This window comes from Bidens hawaiensis, unplaced genomic scaffold (genome assembly GCF_021521415.1).
Source record: "Bidens hawaiensis isolate Kalapana, Puna unplaced genomic scaffold, B.hawaiensis_p1.1 tig00001842_1, whole genome shotgun sequence".
Lineage (NCBI taxonomy): Eukaryota > Viridiplantae > Streptophyta > Magnoliopsida > Asterales > Asteraceae > Bidens > Bidens hawaiensis.
The window spans coordinates 110,088-130,285 of record NW_027491102.1 but is presented as its reverse complement, the minus strand read 5'-3'; the positions used below and the strand labels follow the sequence as shown (position 1 = coordinate 130,285).

Below are 20,198 nucleotides of genomic sequence, written 5' to 3'. Positions count from 1 at the left end.
TATATGGATTCAAATATTTTTGAACACCTCTAAGTGTGATCCTATATATGAAAATTATTATTGTATATTAACAAAATGAAAAATATATATTGTAAAGTTAAAATGTTTCTAATTCGTCACATTATTATATATACAATTGAAAGATATAGTGCCACTAAATTTTAATTGGGTCATTTGACGGCATCAAATTGACCCATGACATTTTGTTTTACTCTTGGTACCAAAATGAAAGCCGGTCGAATGCCAATTTAGTTTAGTTTAATTTTTAATTATAGTCTCGGTACTGTAACGAACGTGACGAAACCGACCAAATTCATTTAGACTCACCTTAATTTTGGTACTGTAACTAATATAACGAGAACCAACCGGATATCAGTTTTGTTTGTTTGTTTGTTTTGTTTTGTTTTAGTTCTGGTACAGTAGCGAACATGACAGACAGAGACCGACCAAATTTGCATAGACTCATTGCCTCAACGCCCGTAATCGACAATGCCCGGGTCTTTCGAACCCCCAAGTTTTACTGACCGACGCCACCCCATTGAATCCACCTCATTTTTTATTTTTGGTTTTTAGTTTCGGTACATAACGTATGTAACCGAAATCGACCAAATTTGTGTCGACTTACCGTCTCAATTCTTGAGTTTATCACCGCTCGGGTTTTACTAACCTGCTCCGGCACAACACGCTGGGTATAATACTAGTTACAAATAATTCCTTTGCAATAATAGTGACTCTCATTTTGAATTTTTGAAAAATTAAAAAATAATGTTATGGAATTTATATTGATTGGACAAGAATATATATCTCGAGAACTCATATTTCAATCTCCACCTTAAGCATCCCATCGCTCACAAAGTGAATTGAATTTTCCCTAACCAATTTCGAAAGCATCGGATTAAGGACGGAAACGTTGATAAGCCAAAAAAAAGATATAGTTACTCGTCATTTAATAGAATGTCATATTTGGGTTAACATGTTTAATTAGTTTACTTTAACCACTCAGGTTCATGTAAATATGTTTTACTAAACACGCTTACCCATCAACTTGACAACCTATTTACAACTAGTTCAAACAATTTATTAATGGCTGTCAACCCGCTAACCCTTTTACAATTTCATCACAACATGTCAATCCGTTTGCAACTTATCACCCATTTTTGTTTATTAATGCCTACCTCTATAGTAGACTAACGGGTTACAAAAATTTAACTATAACCATGTTAGGATTGATGTCAGGTACATGAATAATATATCGATCGTGCTCAAATTCCTTAATTCAATCAATTAAACCGACATGATTGACACACTTAATGATATAGCATCATACACGAGATAGGAATGGAAGCTCAGCTTCTCAATAAGTTGTTTCAATACAGTCCTTTCTTTGTGTCATAATGGCACATGTTAAATTATGCCCTTATATAATAAGTTAACTTGGTTAGTTTTTGTTGTGTTAGATAAGTTTATTAGGTCTATCAACATTTACATAATCCATCAAAATAAGTGACTCTTAAAACTTACTAGAACGAGTACTGATGAGTAAGCATGACTCACCATCACTTAGTAGACCCATTTGGACTCTATCCAATATAACACAATAGATCGAGTCCTAGACTTGAACCATCAATAATATCCTTATCCTCATAATATCCGAATTTCTTCTTCTGTCACATGACACAAAACGTTCTTATAGGAGCTCCATCTACTACACATGGTCTAAGATACTGTCATATAGGGTTTTTGAATTCATTGATTCTATGTTCCCTTCATCGCTGTCCCTAGAATACAAAAGGTAAGTAGGGACCGAAGGAGAAAAATATTCCGTTGTCAGTAAATAACTTTCGTTACAACACATCATGCTCACTTTACTTGACTTTGGGTGTCAAGACTGTAGGCTACATTATTGTTGGTTTGTTGTTCAAATTATATGCACATAAAGCATTACTGGGCTGATGGACAACACAAAACAGGAAACTGGCTTTCAAGTTCCTTTATGAAGTCCATATATTAAAAAAATAGATTGATCATCCGGATAAAACAAATTGTATATAGGTTCTCTGTGTTAACATAATATAATGGAGGTATGCTAAAATTAGACAACGGAACCACTATTATAATACATATGTTAACTAATTAAAATGAGTCTAAATGTTTAGAGCATTCATATTTCTCTTTAAAGTTTAGAGTATTTTGCTGTTCTTATCTACATTTCAATCAATTTCACCATCTACATCTCCAAATATGTTGTCATAGAGGTCATGGATAATAGAACAAACTAATAAGATATTATCAACTCAAATTTAATTAAATTCATAAAAAATATGGTTGATTTAGTTAGAGCATCAAAATCCATCAAGAATTATAGCGATGGCTCATGACATTCAACAAAATTCAATCGAAGATTTTGTATGGAGATTTGATTGGGGTGTTTATTGAGGGGGTTGAGCGGGTACCAGTATCGGTACCGAAGATACCGGTACCGATTTTTTCAAATTTTTTTGACACTGGTATTGGTATTGAAGGCAAAATTTGAAAAATAATAATATCAAAAGCTCAAAGCTTGATATCGATTTGATATTGACGATACCCAACTGATTGATTTGATACAGATACTAAATTAATATCAACACCCGTTTTGCTCGTCCTTGCTTTAAAGACTGGTACCAATCTACCATGTTCATATAATTGGGATGTTATCTTCTTTGTTTAAGTGGCATTAAAAAAGTGTAATTTGTTGCGGGATATAGTTGTGTGGCTGTGGCCTCCTTTATTCAATTACACTGTATTCTTGAGTTTTTTATTTAAAGGTTTAGAAAATAAAAGATAATACATTTCTTTTATTTAGTTTGTCATTAAAAGAAAACAAAGAGAATAGAAAGAAAAGTTATGGCTTTTTTCCTTCAAAACTTTTCAGTCAAATATGACCTGGTTGTGAAAGAAAGTTTATAACCCATTACCATATTACTAATTTACATATCTTAATTCTATTTTCATGTTGTTATAAGGAGATAATTGTAAAGTTATAATTTTTTTCATTCTTTTCCTTCCAATTTAACTCAAGAATGTAATTAACACTTTCTTTTATTTTATTTTAACTTGAGAATGTATTTAAAGTATATAATTTCATTTCACTTCTTCATCTATCCAATCTTATCATTTCTTTTTCTTGTATTTTAAATCCGGAAATGAAAATGCACTGTTACTCTCTTATAATATTATGACACGTGTGGCGGGGTTTGGAAGTTGAAATTTGAAGCACATTTTCATTTGAATAATAATAATATCTACGATATAGAGTTTACAATATCCCACACCACTAGACTAGACTAGACTAGACTAGGTTGGTAAATAACCATCTTCTACACCACCGCCCTTTCCTTCCTTTCTGCATATACTATAGTACTAATATTATAAAACCAACAGCTCCACAAATTCAAAATCCCACAATAATAAATACTACCACCACCGGAAAAACAATGACGTCACCACACCTCCTCTTTATCTCCGTCCTCATCCTCCTCACCTCCGGCGTAACTTCCGACCAAACAACCTTGCTGCTTAACCTCAAACAAACCTGGAACAATCCGCCAACGTTAACACACTGGAACTCCACGTCATCACCATGCACGTGGCCGGAGGTTCACTGCCGTAACGCCTCGGTCATCTCACTGTACCTCAAAAGCATGAAGCTTACCGGTTACGTCCCACCGTTGTTATGCGAGCTAAATAACTTGCAAAACATCATCCTACGTGACAATTTCCTCACGGGAGAGTTCCCTAGGGTTTTGTATAACTGCTCAAAGCTGGTTACGCTAGATATCTCGCAAAACATGTTCCTCGGACCGTTGCCAAACGATATCCACCGGCTTTCGAAGCTCCACGCGTTAGAACTCGGTGCTAATAACTTCACTGGAGATATACCGCCGGTGATTGGGAATTTAACGTTGTTGAGGTCGTTGCATCTGTACGAGAATCTGTTTAACGGTAGCATACCTTCTGAGATCGGTAACTTAACGGATCTTGAAGTGTTAGAGCTCGCGTTTAACGGGTTTGCTGATCCGGAGATACCGTATGAGTTCGGGAAGTTGAAGAAGCTGAAGGTGTTACGGATGACGGAGAATAACTTAGTCGGTAGGATACCGAAATCAATGGCGGGTATGACAAGTCTCGTGTCGTTGGATCTGAGTTTGAATAATTTGGAAGGTGAGATTTTGCATGAATGGTTTCAGTTACAGGATTTGAAGGATATGTTCTTGTATAAGAATAAGTTATCTGGCCGAATTCCGGTAGTGATTCGGCTGTTGGATTTGACGCGTTTTGATATCTCTATGAACGATTTAACCGGTTCAATTCCTGATGGGTTTGGAGAACTGTTAGAGCTTCAGGTTTTGAATTTGTACTCCAATCGGTTTTCGGGTCAGATTCCGGTGAGTATTTCTCAAATTAAAACACTGAGGATTTTTAGAGTGTTTAGAAATAATCTTACCGGAGAGTTGCCGCCGGAGTTTGGGCTTCACTCCAAACTTGAAGCGTTTGAGGTGTCCGAGAACAAATTCACCGGGAAGTTGCCGGAAAATTTATGTGCCGGTGGGGCGCTGACCGGTGTGATTGCTTTTTCAAACAATCTCACCGGAGAATTGCCGCGGTCACTCGAGAAGTGTGACCGGATTATCACTATCCAGCTCTATGATAACAACTTTTCCGGTGAGATTCCCTCAGGAATTTGGACTTTGTCAAGTATTTCTAGTTTGAGGCTCACCGGAAACTCATTTTCCGGTGAGCTTCCGAGTAAAGTTTCCGGGAATCTATCTAGATTGGAAATTAGTAACAATAAGTTTTCCGGCCAAATCCCGCATGGAATTTCGTCTTGGCCGAAACTCAACGTATTCAAAGCTAGTAACAACAAGTTTTCCGGTGAAATTCCGACGGAACTCACTGCTCTTTCGGAGCTAACCGTGCTTTATCTGGACGGAAACTCGCTTTCTGGTGAGTTTCCGTCCCAAATAAAGTCATGGGACTCGCTAACGATTTTGAACCTGGCCAGAAACAAACTTTCTGGCCAGGTTCCTAGTTCGCTAGCTTCTTTACAGGATCTTCTCGACCTTGATTTATCCGAAAACCAATTTTCCGGGCCAATTCCACCACAGTTCACCAATCTGAGACTCACATCTTTGAATCTTTCATCCAACAAACTCACTGGAAGAATCCCATCATCTTTAGACACCATGGCTTTTCAAAACAGTTTTTTCAACAACCCTAGCCTTTGTTCCATTTCACAAATCTCCGACCTCCATAACTGTTTTATTACCAAACCCTCACACCCCAACAAATTCTCACCCAAAACCATATCCATGATCATAATACTATCAGCATTCGTTCTACTTGCAGCCGTGTTGTCCACTTTGTTCATGTTCAGAGACCGTGTGCACAACAAACCTAAACCGGTTTGCACAACATGGAAACTTACCTCATTTCAAAAAATGGATTTCACAGAAACAAACATATTGTCATGCTTGACCGAAGCCAATGTGATTGGAACCGGTGGTTCAGGGAAAGTGTACCGGGTTGCAGTTGGTCAACCGCGTGGTTATGTTGCTGTGAAACGGATTTGGAATAATAATAATAATAATAATAATAATAATAATAATAATAATAATAATAATAATAATAATAATAATAATAATAATAATAATAATAATAATAAAGTGGATCAAGGTCTAGAAAACGAGTTCACATCTGAGGTTCATATATTGGAATCAATTCGACACTCGAACATAGTGAAATTACTATGTTGTTTGTCTAGTCAGACCTCTAGGCTTCTGGTGTACGAGTACATGGTGCACCAGAGTCTAGACCGGTGGCTACATGGGAAGAAGAGAAAGTTGGGGCCCGGTTTGGTTCCGGGGTTTGTGTTGGACTGGCCGAGGCGGTTGCAGATTGCAATTGGTGCAGCACAAGGGCTTTGCTATATGCATCATGATTGTTCGCCCCCGATTGTGCATAGAGATGTGAAGTCGAGTAATATATTGTTGGATTCGGAATTTAAAGTGAAGATTGCTGATTTTGGAGTTGCGAGAATTTTGGAAAAGCAGAAGCCTGGTGGGTGTGATGTGTCTTCCGTTGTTGGCTCATTTGGTTACTTTGCTCCTGGTAAGAACTCTTAAGAGCTGTTTAAACAGGTCGTCAGGTCGTGTTAATGGGTACACGGATCTGAAAAACATGTCAGACATGTGAGCCTAAACACAACATGTATGTTCATGCACGAACATGACCAGTTTAACATTAATTTTGTATTGTATTTTGCGCATTAATTGTCTAAAATTACAAATTAAAAAAAAATGTAGTTTAATTACTTAAAAAAAATAAAAAAAACTATCAGAGCCCTTTTAGACTAAACCAAGCTGCAATTTTAATGTAAGGTTCATGTTACATGTCAATCAGATGTGTATAGGGGTGTCAAAAACCGTTGAAAAATCTGAACCACTGAGCCCTATGGCTGGTTTGGCAAGGTTAGAAGTTAACCTGTTTGTTGCACAGTTTGAAAAACTGGCTTTTACAGTTGAAACTGACAGACAAAACTAAATTGGCCGAAATATTCAATAAAATTATTTATATAATTAAAAAATCTTATTATTTTGAGCGTATATAAATCAAACATTATAATAGGTTTCAAGTATTTTTAGTAATGATACACATAATACTACTTTAATCGAATCTGTACTATCGATTTTTTATAACCTTTTAGTAAATGTAAAAGAACGGTCCAAACCGCGAAAACCGAATTGTTTTGGCTGGATTGTGAACACCCTTTTTTGGTGTCATTACATCTCAAACAACTACACATTTACATATATGCCAAAAAAATTATTTATGTTAAAAATTAAAACTGAACTTGGTTAGTTAGACTTAAAACTCAACACGTGTTTAATTGCAGAGTATGCATACACTAGCAGAATAAATGAGCGAATAGATGTGTATAGCTTCGGCGTGGTCCTACTTGAACTCGTAACGGGAAAAGAAGCCAACGAAGGGGATGAAGATTTGAACCTAGCCGAATGGGCATGGAAGCACTATGAAGAAGGCGGTTCCATGGTGGAAGCTTCAGATCAAGATATCAAAGAACGAGATAGTTACATGGAAGAGATGAGCACAGTGTTCAAGCTAGGACTCATTTGCACAAGCACATTGCCTTCAAGTAGGCCATCAATGAAGGATGTTCTTGAGGTTCTTATAAGATGCAACCCGCTTGATCAACTCCCGGAACAAGTGAAACAAGGAAGACAAGAGTTTGATGCCGCACCTCTTCTCAAGAGAGAAAGCTACGTCACGAGCTATCACAAAAATGAGGATTTCCTCGACACGAATGTGTGATTGTTAGCCGAAGAGTTGGTCAACTGTAAGTGCTATTATTATGCAGTATGCGAGAGATATAACGTATAGTAGTATTGTCTTATGGTAATGAATGTTGTATTAGGCATCAAAAGCAGTTGATAAGATTGTAAAACCATTCCAAATCAGGTGCAACGGGTGAATCACTGCACTGCACCTGACAAGCATGGACGGTTGGTTATACAAGAAATTGATTTTATATGGGTATAGTAGAAGTTGTTTATGACTTTATCAGGGCCTAGAGCTAAGTAGTCAATGTGAAAACATATCGAATATCGGTCAATGAGTGATATTTGAGATATCGGTTATCATGGTGGGATATTGGTAATTTTAATATCATGTAAAATTCATATATATAGCACTTTTACACTAATAATTCAATATACGCTCCTACGATTAACAAATTAGCCTTTTACAACTCGCAAAACACTAACAATCATAGCAAGAACTGATTGAGACTTAAAACAATATCAATGAACACTAAAAATAGATAATCAAGACTTAAAACACTAACATTGAGAATATCGGTGATATGTCAGTCAAATATCGGTCATATCTATCAATATCGCCAATACTATTGATACCGATATTTTACCGATGGAACAATGGCGGTATCGACTACATAGGTCTAGAGGTGCACATCGAAACTGGTTACCCGACCCAAAATCAAACAGTTTTTGCCCCGATTGTTTGAATCGGTGGTTCAAAAGACAATGTGTAGGAACAGGTTTGAACCCGATGTGGAACTAGTTCGAACCGTGCCGTTGAGTCTATTAACAGGCCAACTTGAGTTACCTCAATATCAAATGGTTAAAATGGGTCAAATACTTTTAAAAAAACGACACATTTTTACAAGAACTCTTTTTGACCAAAACCCAGTTTAACCCGAACCAATTTTGGCCCGTTACATGACCCAATAGACCGAAATCTATTAGATTCCAAGAAGCACAACTTAATCATGACTCATGACAGCAAAATTACGACACAAAACTTGTCTCAAAATAACCACAAACATCAGTCAACATAAACACGAAACTTTTAAGGTCTAAACACAAGCCTTTTAGAGTCTAGCTGGATTACACACTATGCCATTGTACCATGTTCAACAACAAAACACAAGACTGATTTGATTCACCCACCCTCTGCTGCAACCGCATCAAGCCGTTGATTCCAAGCTCAACCTGTCACAAACAAAAATTAAATTACTTAAAACCAATTAGCATCAATTACGAATTGATTAACTCACATTAGTGATGCACAATACCACATATTCACATACCTTATAGTGGATGGTTGCCTTGGTTCAGTATTTGCTCCATCCTCAGACTCCATTACAACATTCAGTTGGACTGGAGACTGCATACAATGTAAACCAACAAGAAGCAAACCAGATAAGAATCATTAAACAATTCTATTATATTACTTACACTTTACAGTGGTCGGTGCTCGCACAAGATCATTATTTATAGTGTTACAAATGCTTGAACCACTTTACAAGTGATTTCAGCGTGAACTGAATATAAAATTCAAATTACAATATGCAACCCAACTTTAATTTAACTTACCTTTTACACCCTACACTTTTCACTTTGTTTTTTATTCCTTTTTTTTGCACCAGGAGGTTAAAACACGTGGCACACTCACTCTTTTTTAGTTTTGTTTTTTTTTGTTAAATACGATGTTTTATAAACAATTCCAAATGCACCGTTACGTTTCGATGTAAATTATATTCAAAACCGAGTTTTCAGAATAATGTACAAGTCATCGAAGAATGAACATATCAAAGCTACTTCAAGGTTGTTTTTTTAAATTTTGTAGTTGATTTTGTTTTTCTCATACAGCCTTTAAAAAATGATGCTTTATAAAATTCCAGAAATGTCATTTCAATGTGCTTATTTTTATTGACGTTTAAACATGAACTTTTTTGCAGGGTGAATACTACTTGCAAATTTTCATACCCCCATCATCACCCGGGTTTCGCCCACCAGTTAGTAACATCTAGCTTCTAACTAGCTATTAAGTCAATATAGACACAAGAATATTGAAGCTTGAAAAACTGACCTCAGATGTGAGTCCTTGAGTTATCAGGCCAGCAGTTTCAGGTGTTTGTTGGCTTCCTGAGGCCTGTTTCAGCAACTTACTAGGCCCAACATCCTCGGTAGGAGCATCTTCATCTCTCATCCTGGACCGTCTCTCAGGAGCTGAAGCTGGAGAGACTGAGCCTTGAACATCCTCAGTAGGACCATCATCTCTCCTCCTGGATCGTCTCTCAGAAGCTGGAGAAACCGAGCCGTGAACATCCTCATTAGGACTATCACCTCTCCTCCTGGATCGTCTCTCAGAAGCTGGAGAAACCGAGCCTTGAACATCTTGGTTTGACGTTATTATAGATGGTTGTGGAGGGTGTCTTAATTGTCGATGACATCCATGTCCTGACGGGAAAACATAAGCCGGAAGCTCTCTCCTACGCACATGTGACACAAAAATGCTCATCCCGGGTCTCCAATTATCATATCTTTTTACCTCTGACTTAAACTCTTCCACTGTTACACGAATATCAAACTGGTTGCTGTCTTGAACTATCACCCCCGGTTGCCTTTGCAACCCCATAAAAAATGCACAATGTGAAAACGACTTTGATGTATCAGCATACGCGGTTGGGAACGGGTGGCACTGTAATGTCAACTTTGTATCACGCTCAATCTGAAAATACCACAGAATCGAACGGAAAAACAGAGGTCAGATTTCATAAAAGCAGGCCGGCTTGTAAACGAACCGAACATTCAGTGAACCGCCTGTGAAATGTTCGGCGGGAAGTTTGTTTATGTCCTTTTATTTAATAAATGAACGAACATGAACAAATCTGTTTGTCCATTTAATTAAAGAAACAAACATGAAACGCATGTCTCATTCATTCGTGAACGTTCGCCGGATATGTTTGTTCAGTTACGCTGGTTTAAGTATTCATTTAAAATACTTAGGCCATTTACAATTTAGTTTAGTTTATGAAATAGAAATATCACCTCTTATTATTTAGTCTAGTTTTATAAACGTTTACTTTTAATTGGTATTTAAAAAGTTATCTTTGTTCATCTATGTTCAATACTTCAATTATGTTTGTTAGCCTGTGATTGTCTATGTTTGTGAATAGCTTGTTTATACTGTTAACATGCTAACATAAACGAACACGAACATGAACACCTTCTTAACGAACAAACATGAACAAGAAAACCTTGTTTGTGCAATCATTCATGGCCGATCGTTTGCTTGGTTAAAGTTAACCAAACAACAGAAGCATGCCCCAAATTTAAATAATGAATCAGGAATTCAAATTTGGGGTAGTCGAAATCGAATTCTATGTCGGATTTAAATATCTTGAACTGATTCGATTAGAGTATCCCGAATTCAAACAGGCTTTTGTATTATGTCTAAACTTTTTGATATCACATATAACTAGATATTAGCTCAGGGATGTTTTTTTGTTGATAAATTAATTATATTAGAATTTCTTTTATCAGTATTTTTAAATTTAGGGTTTAAGGTTAGATTTTTCAAACTTATTCGAATTCGAAGTTTTAAAACTTTCAAGTTCGAATAACCCGAATTCGATTTGATAAGCACCCCTAAAAGGCTAGAGAGGTCGGTAACAGGTCAAAACAAGTTAATGTTAAAACGAGGAATGTAGACTATTAATATTAATGAAACGGACCTTCAAAGTAAGGAATCTAAGACGGGATTCCACCCATCCTCTCCATGAAAGCAGATCATCAGCATCTGTAGCTATAGCGTCTACCTGCAAATAGTTTTTATACAACTCGAAAAAAGCACATGGTTCAAACAAAGCACTCCAATTTGCTCTGTTCAACTCGATTTCCTAAATCACATTTAAAAAACCAAAAATACGTCATCAACAGCAAACATAATAATAAATAAAGTTAATAAAATAAGAGGTTTTTAGTTTTGACCTCGCAAACTCTATTTCCAAAATGAATTTGTTCCACAATAACATGGAGAGTGCTTGTAGAAACATTGTAACTAGAGTTCATGCACGGGTAAGCAGGAGTGATAATAGGCATAAGATGAGTGCGGTCACCCTTCCACTTGCGTGGGTCCCACACGGCAAATCCAAGATCATCCTCTTCAATTGGGGAAAGCATGACCGGGTTGGGCCAACGCCAATGTGTGTACACTCTGAAAAAACGGGAAACCAGCATACTAGGTATTGCATTGGGATAAAGCTGGCATACCTGAGCAACTAACAGAGCCCAATTAACACCACCAAGAAACCCCGTGACCTAATCAAAATATAAACGGGTCAAAACAGTGAATGTTGGGCCAGATCTGGTTAGGACAACCCACAAACGTTTTTTAGATTTACAAAATTAAAGTATCAAATAGAATTTCATAATAAACTGCATCTTCTGAAATAATCAGAACTTTTATATTTATCCGTCTAGCTCATTAAAAATAACATAGGACTCGAATTTGATCAAGAGCACTAGGCATGAAAATGAAACGAACGTTCAATAAATCGTTCAACGGGAAATTCATTTATATTCGTTTATTTAATAATGAACATGAACATACTTTTTTGTAGGTTCAGTTAAATGAACAATCATTAGCGCATATCTCGTTCGTTCATTCGTTTATGTTCATTTGTTCACGTTTGTTTTCATATACTCATTTAAATTTTTAGACCCTCTATAACTTAGTCTAGTTTAATTGATTTTTAGGCCCAACTGATTGATGTTCACTTTTACTTTCAATTAATGTTCACTTGGTTATGTTCACTCATTTATATTGAGTTATGTTCGATTGTTTACGTTAGTGAACCATTTGTTTACACTCTTCCCTTTGCTGAGTTAACTAGAGAGAGTTGGCTTACACCCCTAGGTATTCTCTACCTACCCACCTGTGTTGGTTTCAGGGGGTTGACTCTTATCAGAATCTATAAAACTTGGACTGGAACCCACAATGTACTCTGTCTTGTCTAGAGGTCTATGCCCTTAACCACTGTGTATTTCCTGACACATTATCTCACCTTAGGGTAGCCCCCTTATTTCAAATACAAATATCTATCCTATTAGCTCTAAAGCAGGAAAGATTCTTAACAAACGAACACGAACACTATCATTTTCTTGAGAAAGAAACATGAACAAGAAAACCCCATTTGTTTAACAGTTCGTACTTGATTGTTTGCTGGTTAAAGTTCCACGAAAGAACACAAACATGCCCCGTTCGTGTTCATTCGGTTCGTTTACAAGCCTGGTCAAAAGTGTAACATCTGACAATAAAGATAGACATATAATGAAATCTTACATTCGAATAAACGCCACGCCTTTTAGCCCAAAACTTCAAACATCTTAATGTTGTGCAGAAGTTCTACATATTTCATGCCAGTTAAATAAATGTAAAAAAATCAATAATGTAAATCTAACATTATATATAGACCAAAATACGTGCCTCCACATTTGGAACAAGTTTAAGAATCTGATCAGCAACGCGGCATCCGTTAAGACTCCTCACGGTTTTTTCATCAGTGTTGTACAACACAAAGTTATGAGAAATGTCCAAATCCTGTCAAAAGTTAGTTTCACACGAGAAAATCTAAACTCAAAAACAAACTATACATTTTCAGAAGGGCTGGGCATTTTGGCACTTACTTCTGGAACAATCAGTAGAGATACACTAGCATAAAGAAGATCAATAGATATCCCTTGAAACTTAAACTTCATCAAAGGAACATGTGCATCCTCAATGGCCTGAAGGTCAGCCACTTCTTCCATTCCCAATAATATATTATGCAATATTCTGAAAAAATCATGCTGATGAAAGAAATAAAAAAATGGTTAATTTAAGCAAAAATATGACCAAATTAAAATATAGAAAATACATTTTCAGCTAAATTATATGATCACCTCTCGATTCACATATGATGGCCCGATGCAGAGTGTGTCAATGTCAGCGTGGGGACCATGTACCTGTAGCCAAATGGGTCATGTTTTTACCATTATTTATTCTTTTCATCTCCAAACATATTCAGTTTTTTTGCTTTTCATGTTTCAAGATCAAACTTATATAACTATATAATTATAGATAGGCATGAAAACCAACTGAACGTTCAAAGAACAGTTCGTGAACCATTCAACGTGAAGTTTGTTTATTTATGCTTTTTTATTTAATAAACAAATGAACATTAACAAAACTTTTTGTTCATGAACGTTCACTAGCCTATATTCATTTATGTTCGCTCATTTACGTTCATTTACGTTTGTTAATAAAATATTACCCATTATAATTTAGGCTAATTATATTAACTTTTAAGGCCCAACACATTGTTGTGCACCTTTACTGTTAATTGATATTAGCTCAGTTATGTCCGTTTGTTTACGTTTCATGTGCCATTTGTTTATACTATTAATAAACGAACATATAAGAATACGGACTTCCTTTTTGTTAACGAACAAGCACAAACATAAAAGTATTGTTCTTTCAATTGTTTGTGTTCTATCATCTGTTTGCTTTAAGTTAAACAAACAAAACACAAATTTTTCAATGTACACATTAATAATGGTAATTACCCCTAGGCGATAGGATCCAAAGGTGCGAACGATGCTGTTTGCTTCCTCAACCATTTTTTCAGTGTAACCTTTTTGACGGGTTAACTGTTTCACCCAATCTTTGATAATCTATAACAAAAGAATGAAGTTACAAATTAAACAATGCATTTGTATCGTTAGATCATCAAAATGATTATTAGACATAGTTTATTATATATTATATTAGAGGGATTAGAGTGTAACATTGAGTTCTATATATATCCCTGTAATACGTACAATACAATTACAACAGATAATATACAGGTTTTACAATTCTAACTTGGTATCAGAGCTAGGTTACCCTAAACCTACTGCCGCCACCCACCCAACAACTCTACGATTAATTTTTTTTCTCCCTCCCCCCTGCTACAGCCCTGCCACAACCCTTGCCAGCCCCTGCTCAAATTTTCACACAATGACTGATCTTGTAGCTTTCTCCAAATCTGATAAAACAATCCATAACTCTCACAAGTTTGGATTTACCCTGTCTCCAACCAATTATGGTTATTGGAAGAATCTGATCCAGCCCTTCTTGATAACCAATGATCTGTTTGGCTATGTAGATGGCACAATTCCATCTCCTTCACCTACTATCTCGGTTACATCCTCTTCCGGTAAAGAGAAACAAGAGGCCAACATACAACACACTCAACCCAATCCCCAGCATGCGATTTGAGTCTCTAATGATGCTCATGTTCGCATGCTCATGCTATCCACAATCTCTGAAACCTCCTTTCAACATGTCCAAGGTTCTACTTCCCGGGATCTTTGGTTGTCTTTAGAACGTGCCTATGCTCCTCATACGACTTCCAGGGAATACACTTTGAAGACCCAACTTTTAAGGATCGAGATGAGATGAAGCCTGATGAGTCCTCCTCTAATTATCTGACTAGGGCTCAAGAGTATGCCACTGCACTCGCTAATATTGGCGAACCGATGAAAGAGAGACATTGTGATGCTTGTGGTCTCTGGTCTTCGTGAAGAATACCATGGAGTGAAGACCACAGCCCTTTCCCAACAACTGGCTTTCAGTGAGCTACATGCTTCAATGGCTGATCATGAGTACATGCACAAGAAAACAGTGCTTGACCTTCCACCAACACAAGCATTTATGGCAGCCCGCAAACCTGCCAGCACTGCTTCGTCCGGTTCATTGTCCCAATCTGATGCAATTCATGCAGTCCAACAATTGGCTGCCCAACTAGGTTTAAAATTGCAGCCGGATTCCTCTCAGCCGGCGCAAGCATACTACACAAACAGGAACCCAAACTGTAACCAAAATAATAGGCAAGGAAACAGCCGCGGGCGTGGCAATTACAATAGCTCTAACAACCGTAACAACACGGGAGGTAATCGCACTCAATTTAGTTGGGCTTCTAATCAAAATACTGTGTACGGCACTTGCAATAGGTGTGGCATCAGTCACATACCTTCTGAATGCCCCAAACGTGATCCTGCAACCCTTCGCTCACGACAACAACCATCTGTTAATTATGCCAACTTTGCTGATTTCGCTCACAAGCTTCCAACTTTTGGCTCCCTGACACCGGATCAAATAACCACGTGGTACCGGATCTCTCCAGCATCGGTAATTCTAAAGCCTACTATGGTAATGATAGTCTCCATGTTGGCAACGGTAAGGGTCTCCCCATCTTACATATTGGTTCCACTCGTTATTATTCACCCACTAAAACTCTTGACCTTAAAAACATACTTCTTGTCCCCGAAATCAAACAAAATCTTCTATCAATCCAACGTTTTTGCCTTGATAATAACGTTTATTTTGAATTTCACGCTACCTTTTTTGCTGTGAAGGACAAGTCTACACACAAAACCCTCCTCACGGGTCCAAGTAATGGCGGTTTGTACTCCCTCTGGTTCCCGCGGTTTCAAGTCCTGCCTAAAGTCTCCTTCCCTGCAACTTGTGTCTCCGCCTCTATTTGGCATCAAAGACTTGGACATCTTCATCCACAGTTTTTGAAGTCAATGTTATTTGTTTATCATTTACCTTTCAAAAACAATGTTTTTAGCACTGTTTGTGCTTCATGTTCTGTTGGGAAATCAATTAAACTACGTTTGTTATCATCTGATGTTAAAAGTTCAAGTGTTTTGGATCTTATTTTTTGCGACGTTGGGGCCCGGCACCCATTACGTCCTTTGAGGGTCATAATTATTTTTTGTTGTGCGTAGACCATTTTTCTAAGTTCATGTGAATTTTTCCATTCAAACGAAAATCTGATGTTTTTGGAATCTTTAAACAATTTATCACCATGGCTGAAAGACAATTTAACACTAAACTTAAATCTGTTCAAAGTGACTGGGGTGGCGAATTCCGAAGTTTGTCTACTTTCCTTTATACCCTAGGTATCACACATCGTCTTTCTTGTCCACATACTAGTGAACAAAATGGCATTGTGGAGCGTCGCCATTGTCATGTTGTCGAAACAGGTCTCACTTTACTAGCCCAATCACACGTTCCTCAACATTTCTGGAACTTTGCTTTCGAGACAGCAGTTTACCTTATAAATCGTATGCTCTCTCGTACAAATTCCTCCAGACTACTCCTTTTTACGGGTTTTCGGATCTCAATGTTTCCCACATCTTCGTCCCTACAATAAACACAAAATGGATATCCGGTCCACCTCGTGCGTTTTCTTGGGTTACAGTTCTGCTCATCATGGTTATCATGGTTATCGTTGCTTTGATCCACAAACCGACCGCATTTACGTTGCGCGCCATGTTCGGTTTAATGAACACTTTCCATTCCATCAGCAATTTATCCCATGCTTCCCATCTCAACCTACAGAGACATGTTTCTTCCTACCCTACTATTTCACCTACTCCTCCTTCACCTACCCCACCATCTTCCTGTCCACCTCTGCTCCACACGTACAATCGCCGACCCAAAACAGCCCCTACGGCCCCACCCACATCCCCTCCTGACACAACATCCACCATCTATATGGCCACAACTCCACCAACACCATCCCCGATCACTGAATCAGCCTCTACGGATCAACCCTCCCCGATTAACAAACCAACCCAACCCAACCAGCCCCTACACCTCAATCACCCACTATAAGCCCTACCACACCCACTCCATCTACATCCATGACACCAGCCCCTACTACCCAACCATCGCCCCGTCAACGACCACCAAACCTTTGCCAAAATCCAAAAACTACAAAACCCTTTAATGCAACTTCTTTTCACTCTACCACCCTTAATCCTGACACTGAACCCGCTTCCTTTACCGTTGCTAATACACATCCTAAATGGTGTAACGCCATGGCTGACGAATACTCCGCGCTGATGAGAAACGGTACGGGGTCTTTGGTACATCGTGCTCCAGGCTCTAATGTTGTTGACTGTAAGTGGGCTTATAAACTAAAAAGGGACCAAACAGGAGCTACCACACGTCATAAAGCTCGATTAGTTGCCAAAGGTTTTCGACAACAACCGAGCATTGATTATCAGGAGACTTTTAGCCCGGTTGTCAAGTCTACAACCATCCGTGTGGTCCTTTCCATAGCAGTTACACAAAAATGGCAGCTTCGACAGCTTGATGTTCAAAATGCTTTTCTGCATGGTGACTTGCAAGAGACAGTATATTTACAACAACCACCTAGCTTTGTTGACCCACAGAGACCGAATCATGTTTGTTTATTGCATAAGTCACTATATGGTTTAAAACAGGCCCCTCGAGCTTGGTTTCATAGGTTGTCTACAGCTCTTCAAAGACTTGGATTTCGACAGATCCTTCTCTATTCATTTACTCGTCCGGGAGCACATTATTGTATCTACTTGTCTATGTTGATGATATTATTTTGACAGGTAACAACCCACAGGCAATTGATCACATGATTCACAATCTTGGTCGGTCTTTTGCGGTCCAGGACATGGGCTGACTCTCCTATTTTTTGGGAATTGAGATTATACATCAAGGCTCAGATATAATCATGTCACAACAGAAATACATTCTGGAATTATTGCAACGTGCGAACTTATCACATGCTCAACCGGTTGACTCATTTATTACAACAACTGCCAACTTGGCCTTGGGTACCCTTTTTGTGAGGAACCGGTAAAATATAGACAGATTGTTGGTGCCCTTCAGTATGTGACACTTTCTCGTCCCGACATCGCATATGCGGTTAACAAGGTCTGCCAATTCATGCACTCGCCAACAGAAAATCAATGGTCCTCTGTTAAACGCATCTTGCGCTACCTGAAGGGTACCGCCTCACATGGCCTTCTCATCAAACATAAGTCGTCATTTGTTCTTCATGCTTACACAGATGCCAACTACAACACTCTGAGTGCCTTTTCTGATGTTGACTGGGCTGGATGTCCAGATGACTGTCGATCCACCGGGGGACATGCTATATATCTTGGTTCGAATTTGGTATCTTGATCTGCGAGTAAACAAAGAACTGTCTCTCGGTCCTCCACAGAATCTGAGTATAAAGTTCTTGTTGATACGGTTCTTGAACTAACATGGTTACAGGCACTCTTGCGTGAACTACATGTCCCAGTGAGAACAACATTGTGGTGCGATAATCTTGGTGCAACATACTTGTCAGCAAATCTTGTCTTCCATGCACGCAGAAAGCATATTGAAGTGGATTTTCACTTTGTTCGAGAACTGGTAGCTCAAGGGAAACTCTCAGTGCAGTTCATCTCAACAGAGGATCAGATTGCAGATGTTTTTACAAAGCCTCTACCCTCTCCGCAATTCCTATTCTTACGGTCCAAGCTAAGGATCGCTGCCCGGCCTTAGCTTGCGGGGGAATATTAGACATAGTTTATTATATATTATATTAGAGGGATTAGAGTGTAACATTGAGTTCTATATATATCCTTGTAATATGTACAATACAATTACAACATATAATATACAGGTTTTACAATTCTAACTATGATATATGTGACACGTCTAAAGAAAGAATGACAGTTATGTTGATAAACATATCTAACAATACATGAACAAAAATGAGACATCATTGGTCATTTTGGCAAAATGCTATAGTTTTGTTAATGGAATTTTAAAGTGATTTAAGGTCAAAGCAGTGATACAACATGCATAATATCAAAGACAACTACAGGAATAAAAAAACAAATTTTTCAGTCCCTGATCAAGTTATTCAGATAGCATCATGAGTTTATAAAATTTTCATTTTTATAAGGCTTGTATTATTAAACATTTGTTTAGAATCTCTCTAATTTCACAGCACATCCATGTGGTTGATTTACGCTGTACTTCTACATTTTTTGATCTTTGTATACTCTTGGACACATATGTGTAGTATATGATTATCTTTAATAAACAAGTAATATTGCAAGGTACATAATCTTGATCATCATCAAAACAAGGGATTACTAGGTCAAAATTTAAACAATGTAGTGGCACACATTAAGATTGTATAGCAAAAAAGATTATAAACATTAACTATTAAAAATTTAGAAAAACCTGATCCAGACGACGAAGAACCTCTTCTCGTTTTGCAGTTTCTTCTGGTCCCTCATAAACTCTCGAGTCCCTCAAAAGCTTACAAATAAACAAATAAATTAAGTTTAGTAAAAATAATGTGGTCAAAGAAAGAGCATGGTCTACCTGTTCCAGCAGTGCATTCCTGCGAATGTCAACCGCAGTGGGTCCGGCACGTGATATTGGGTCCATCACACCATACTTGTTCACTTGCGCCGCCTGTGACGGTGGTGGTGGTGATGAACCATCTGTCTCAGAGCCCATCATCTCAAAGCAACCAGAAGTCTACAAGAAACGTATATGAATAACAAGTGTTTTACCTTAACAGAAACATAACAAAAGAACAAATACATTGATCTCTGTGACCAAAGGTAGACAATTTCAGTGAACAACTATACACACTTGTTAAAAAAGCCTAATAAAAAAATATGAAATCCAAATTGAAAAACCCTAAAATCTGAAATATGGAAGATGATGAACCCTAAGCATAAATGAAGGGGAAAGCCAGAAATGAAAGAAGAAGAAGAATATATTACTCCGTAATGATCAAAGTAAAGTGGGTGGGTCTAATCTAAATAATAATAATAATAATAATAATGAAGATACAAAAAAGTAACCCAGTGGATATTGAATTGAACAACAAAACCCAATGAGTGGAGTGGATTAAATTGGAGCGTATGGATTTTATTTGTGGAGTGGATGAGAATGAGAATGAGAATGAG

The 20,198-nt window shown here is 37.6% G+C and overlaps 2 protein-coding genes across 3 annotated transcripts; one reads left to right on the top strand and one right to left on the bottom strand.

Annotated features, from left to right (window-relative positions):
- Positions 1-3,476: 3,476 nt before the first annotated feature.
- LOC143597847 (uncharacterized) lies at positions 3,477-7,466 on the top strand. The gene is made up of 3 exons (XM_077076230.1): positions 3,477-5,612; positions 5,694-6,150; positions 6,935-7,466. Exons 1-3 carry the CDS (start codon positions 3,477-3,479, stop codon positions 7,369-7,371), a joined length of 3,030 nt encoding a protein of 1,009 aa, XP_076932345.1. The 3' UTR covers positions 7,372-7,466.
- A 1,079-nt stretch (positions 7,467-8,545) lies between these two features.
- Positions 8,546-19,766, bottom strand: LOC143598201 (nuclear poly(A) polymerase 2-like). Of its 2 annotated transcripts, XM_077076488.1 has the most exons (13): positions 19,603-19,766; positions 19,459-19,536; positions 13,971-14,078; positions 13,308-13,370; positions 13,053-13,214; positions 12,853-12,966; positions 12,709-12,771; positions 11,355-11,684; positions 11,099-11,263; positions 9,633-10,092; positions 9,451-9,557; positions 8,669-8,745; positions 8,546-8,570 (listed from the first exon to the last, which is right to left on the bottom strand). In XM_077076488.1, exons 1-13 carry the CDS (start codon positions 19,741-19,743, stop codon positions 8,546-8,548), a joined length of 1,893 nt encoding a protein of 630 aa, XP_076932603.1. In that variant the 5' UTR covers positions 19,744-19,766. The 2 variants fall into 2 exon arrangements, with proteins under 2 accessions (XP_076932603.1, XP_076932598.1); XM_077076483.1 differs by having other exon boundaries at positions 9,451-10,092.
- Between the last annotated feature and the right edge of the window lie 432 nt (positions 19,767-20,198).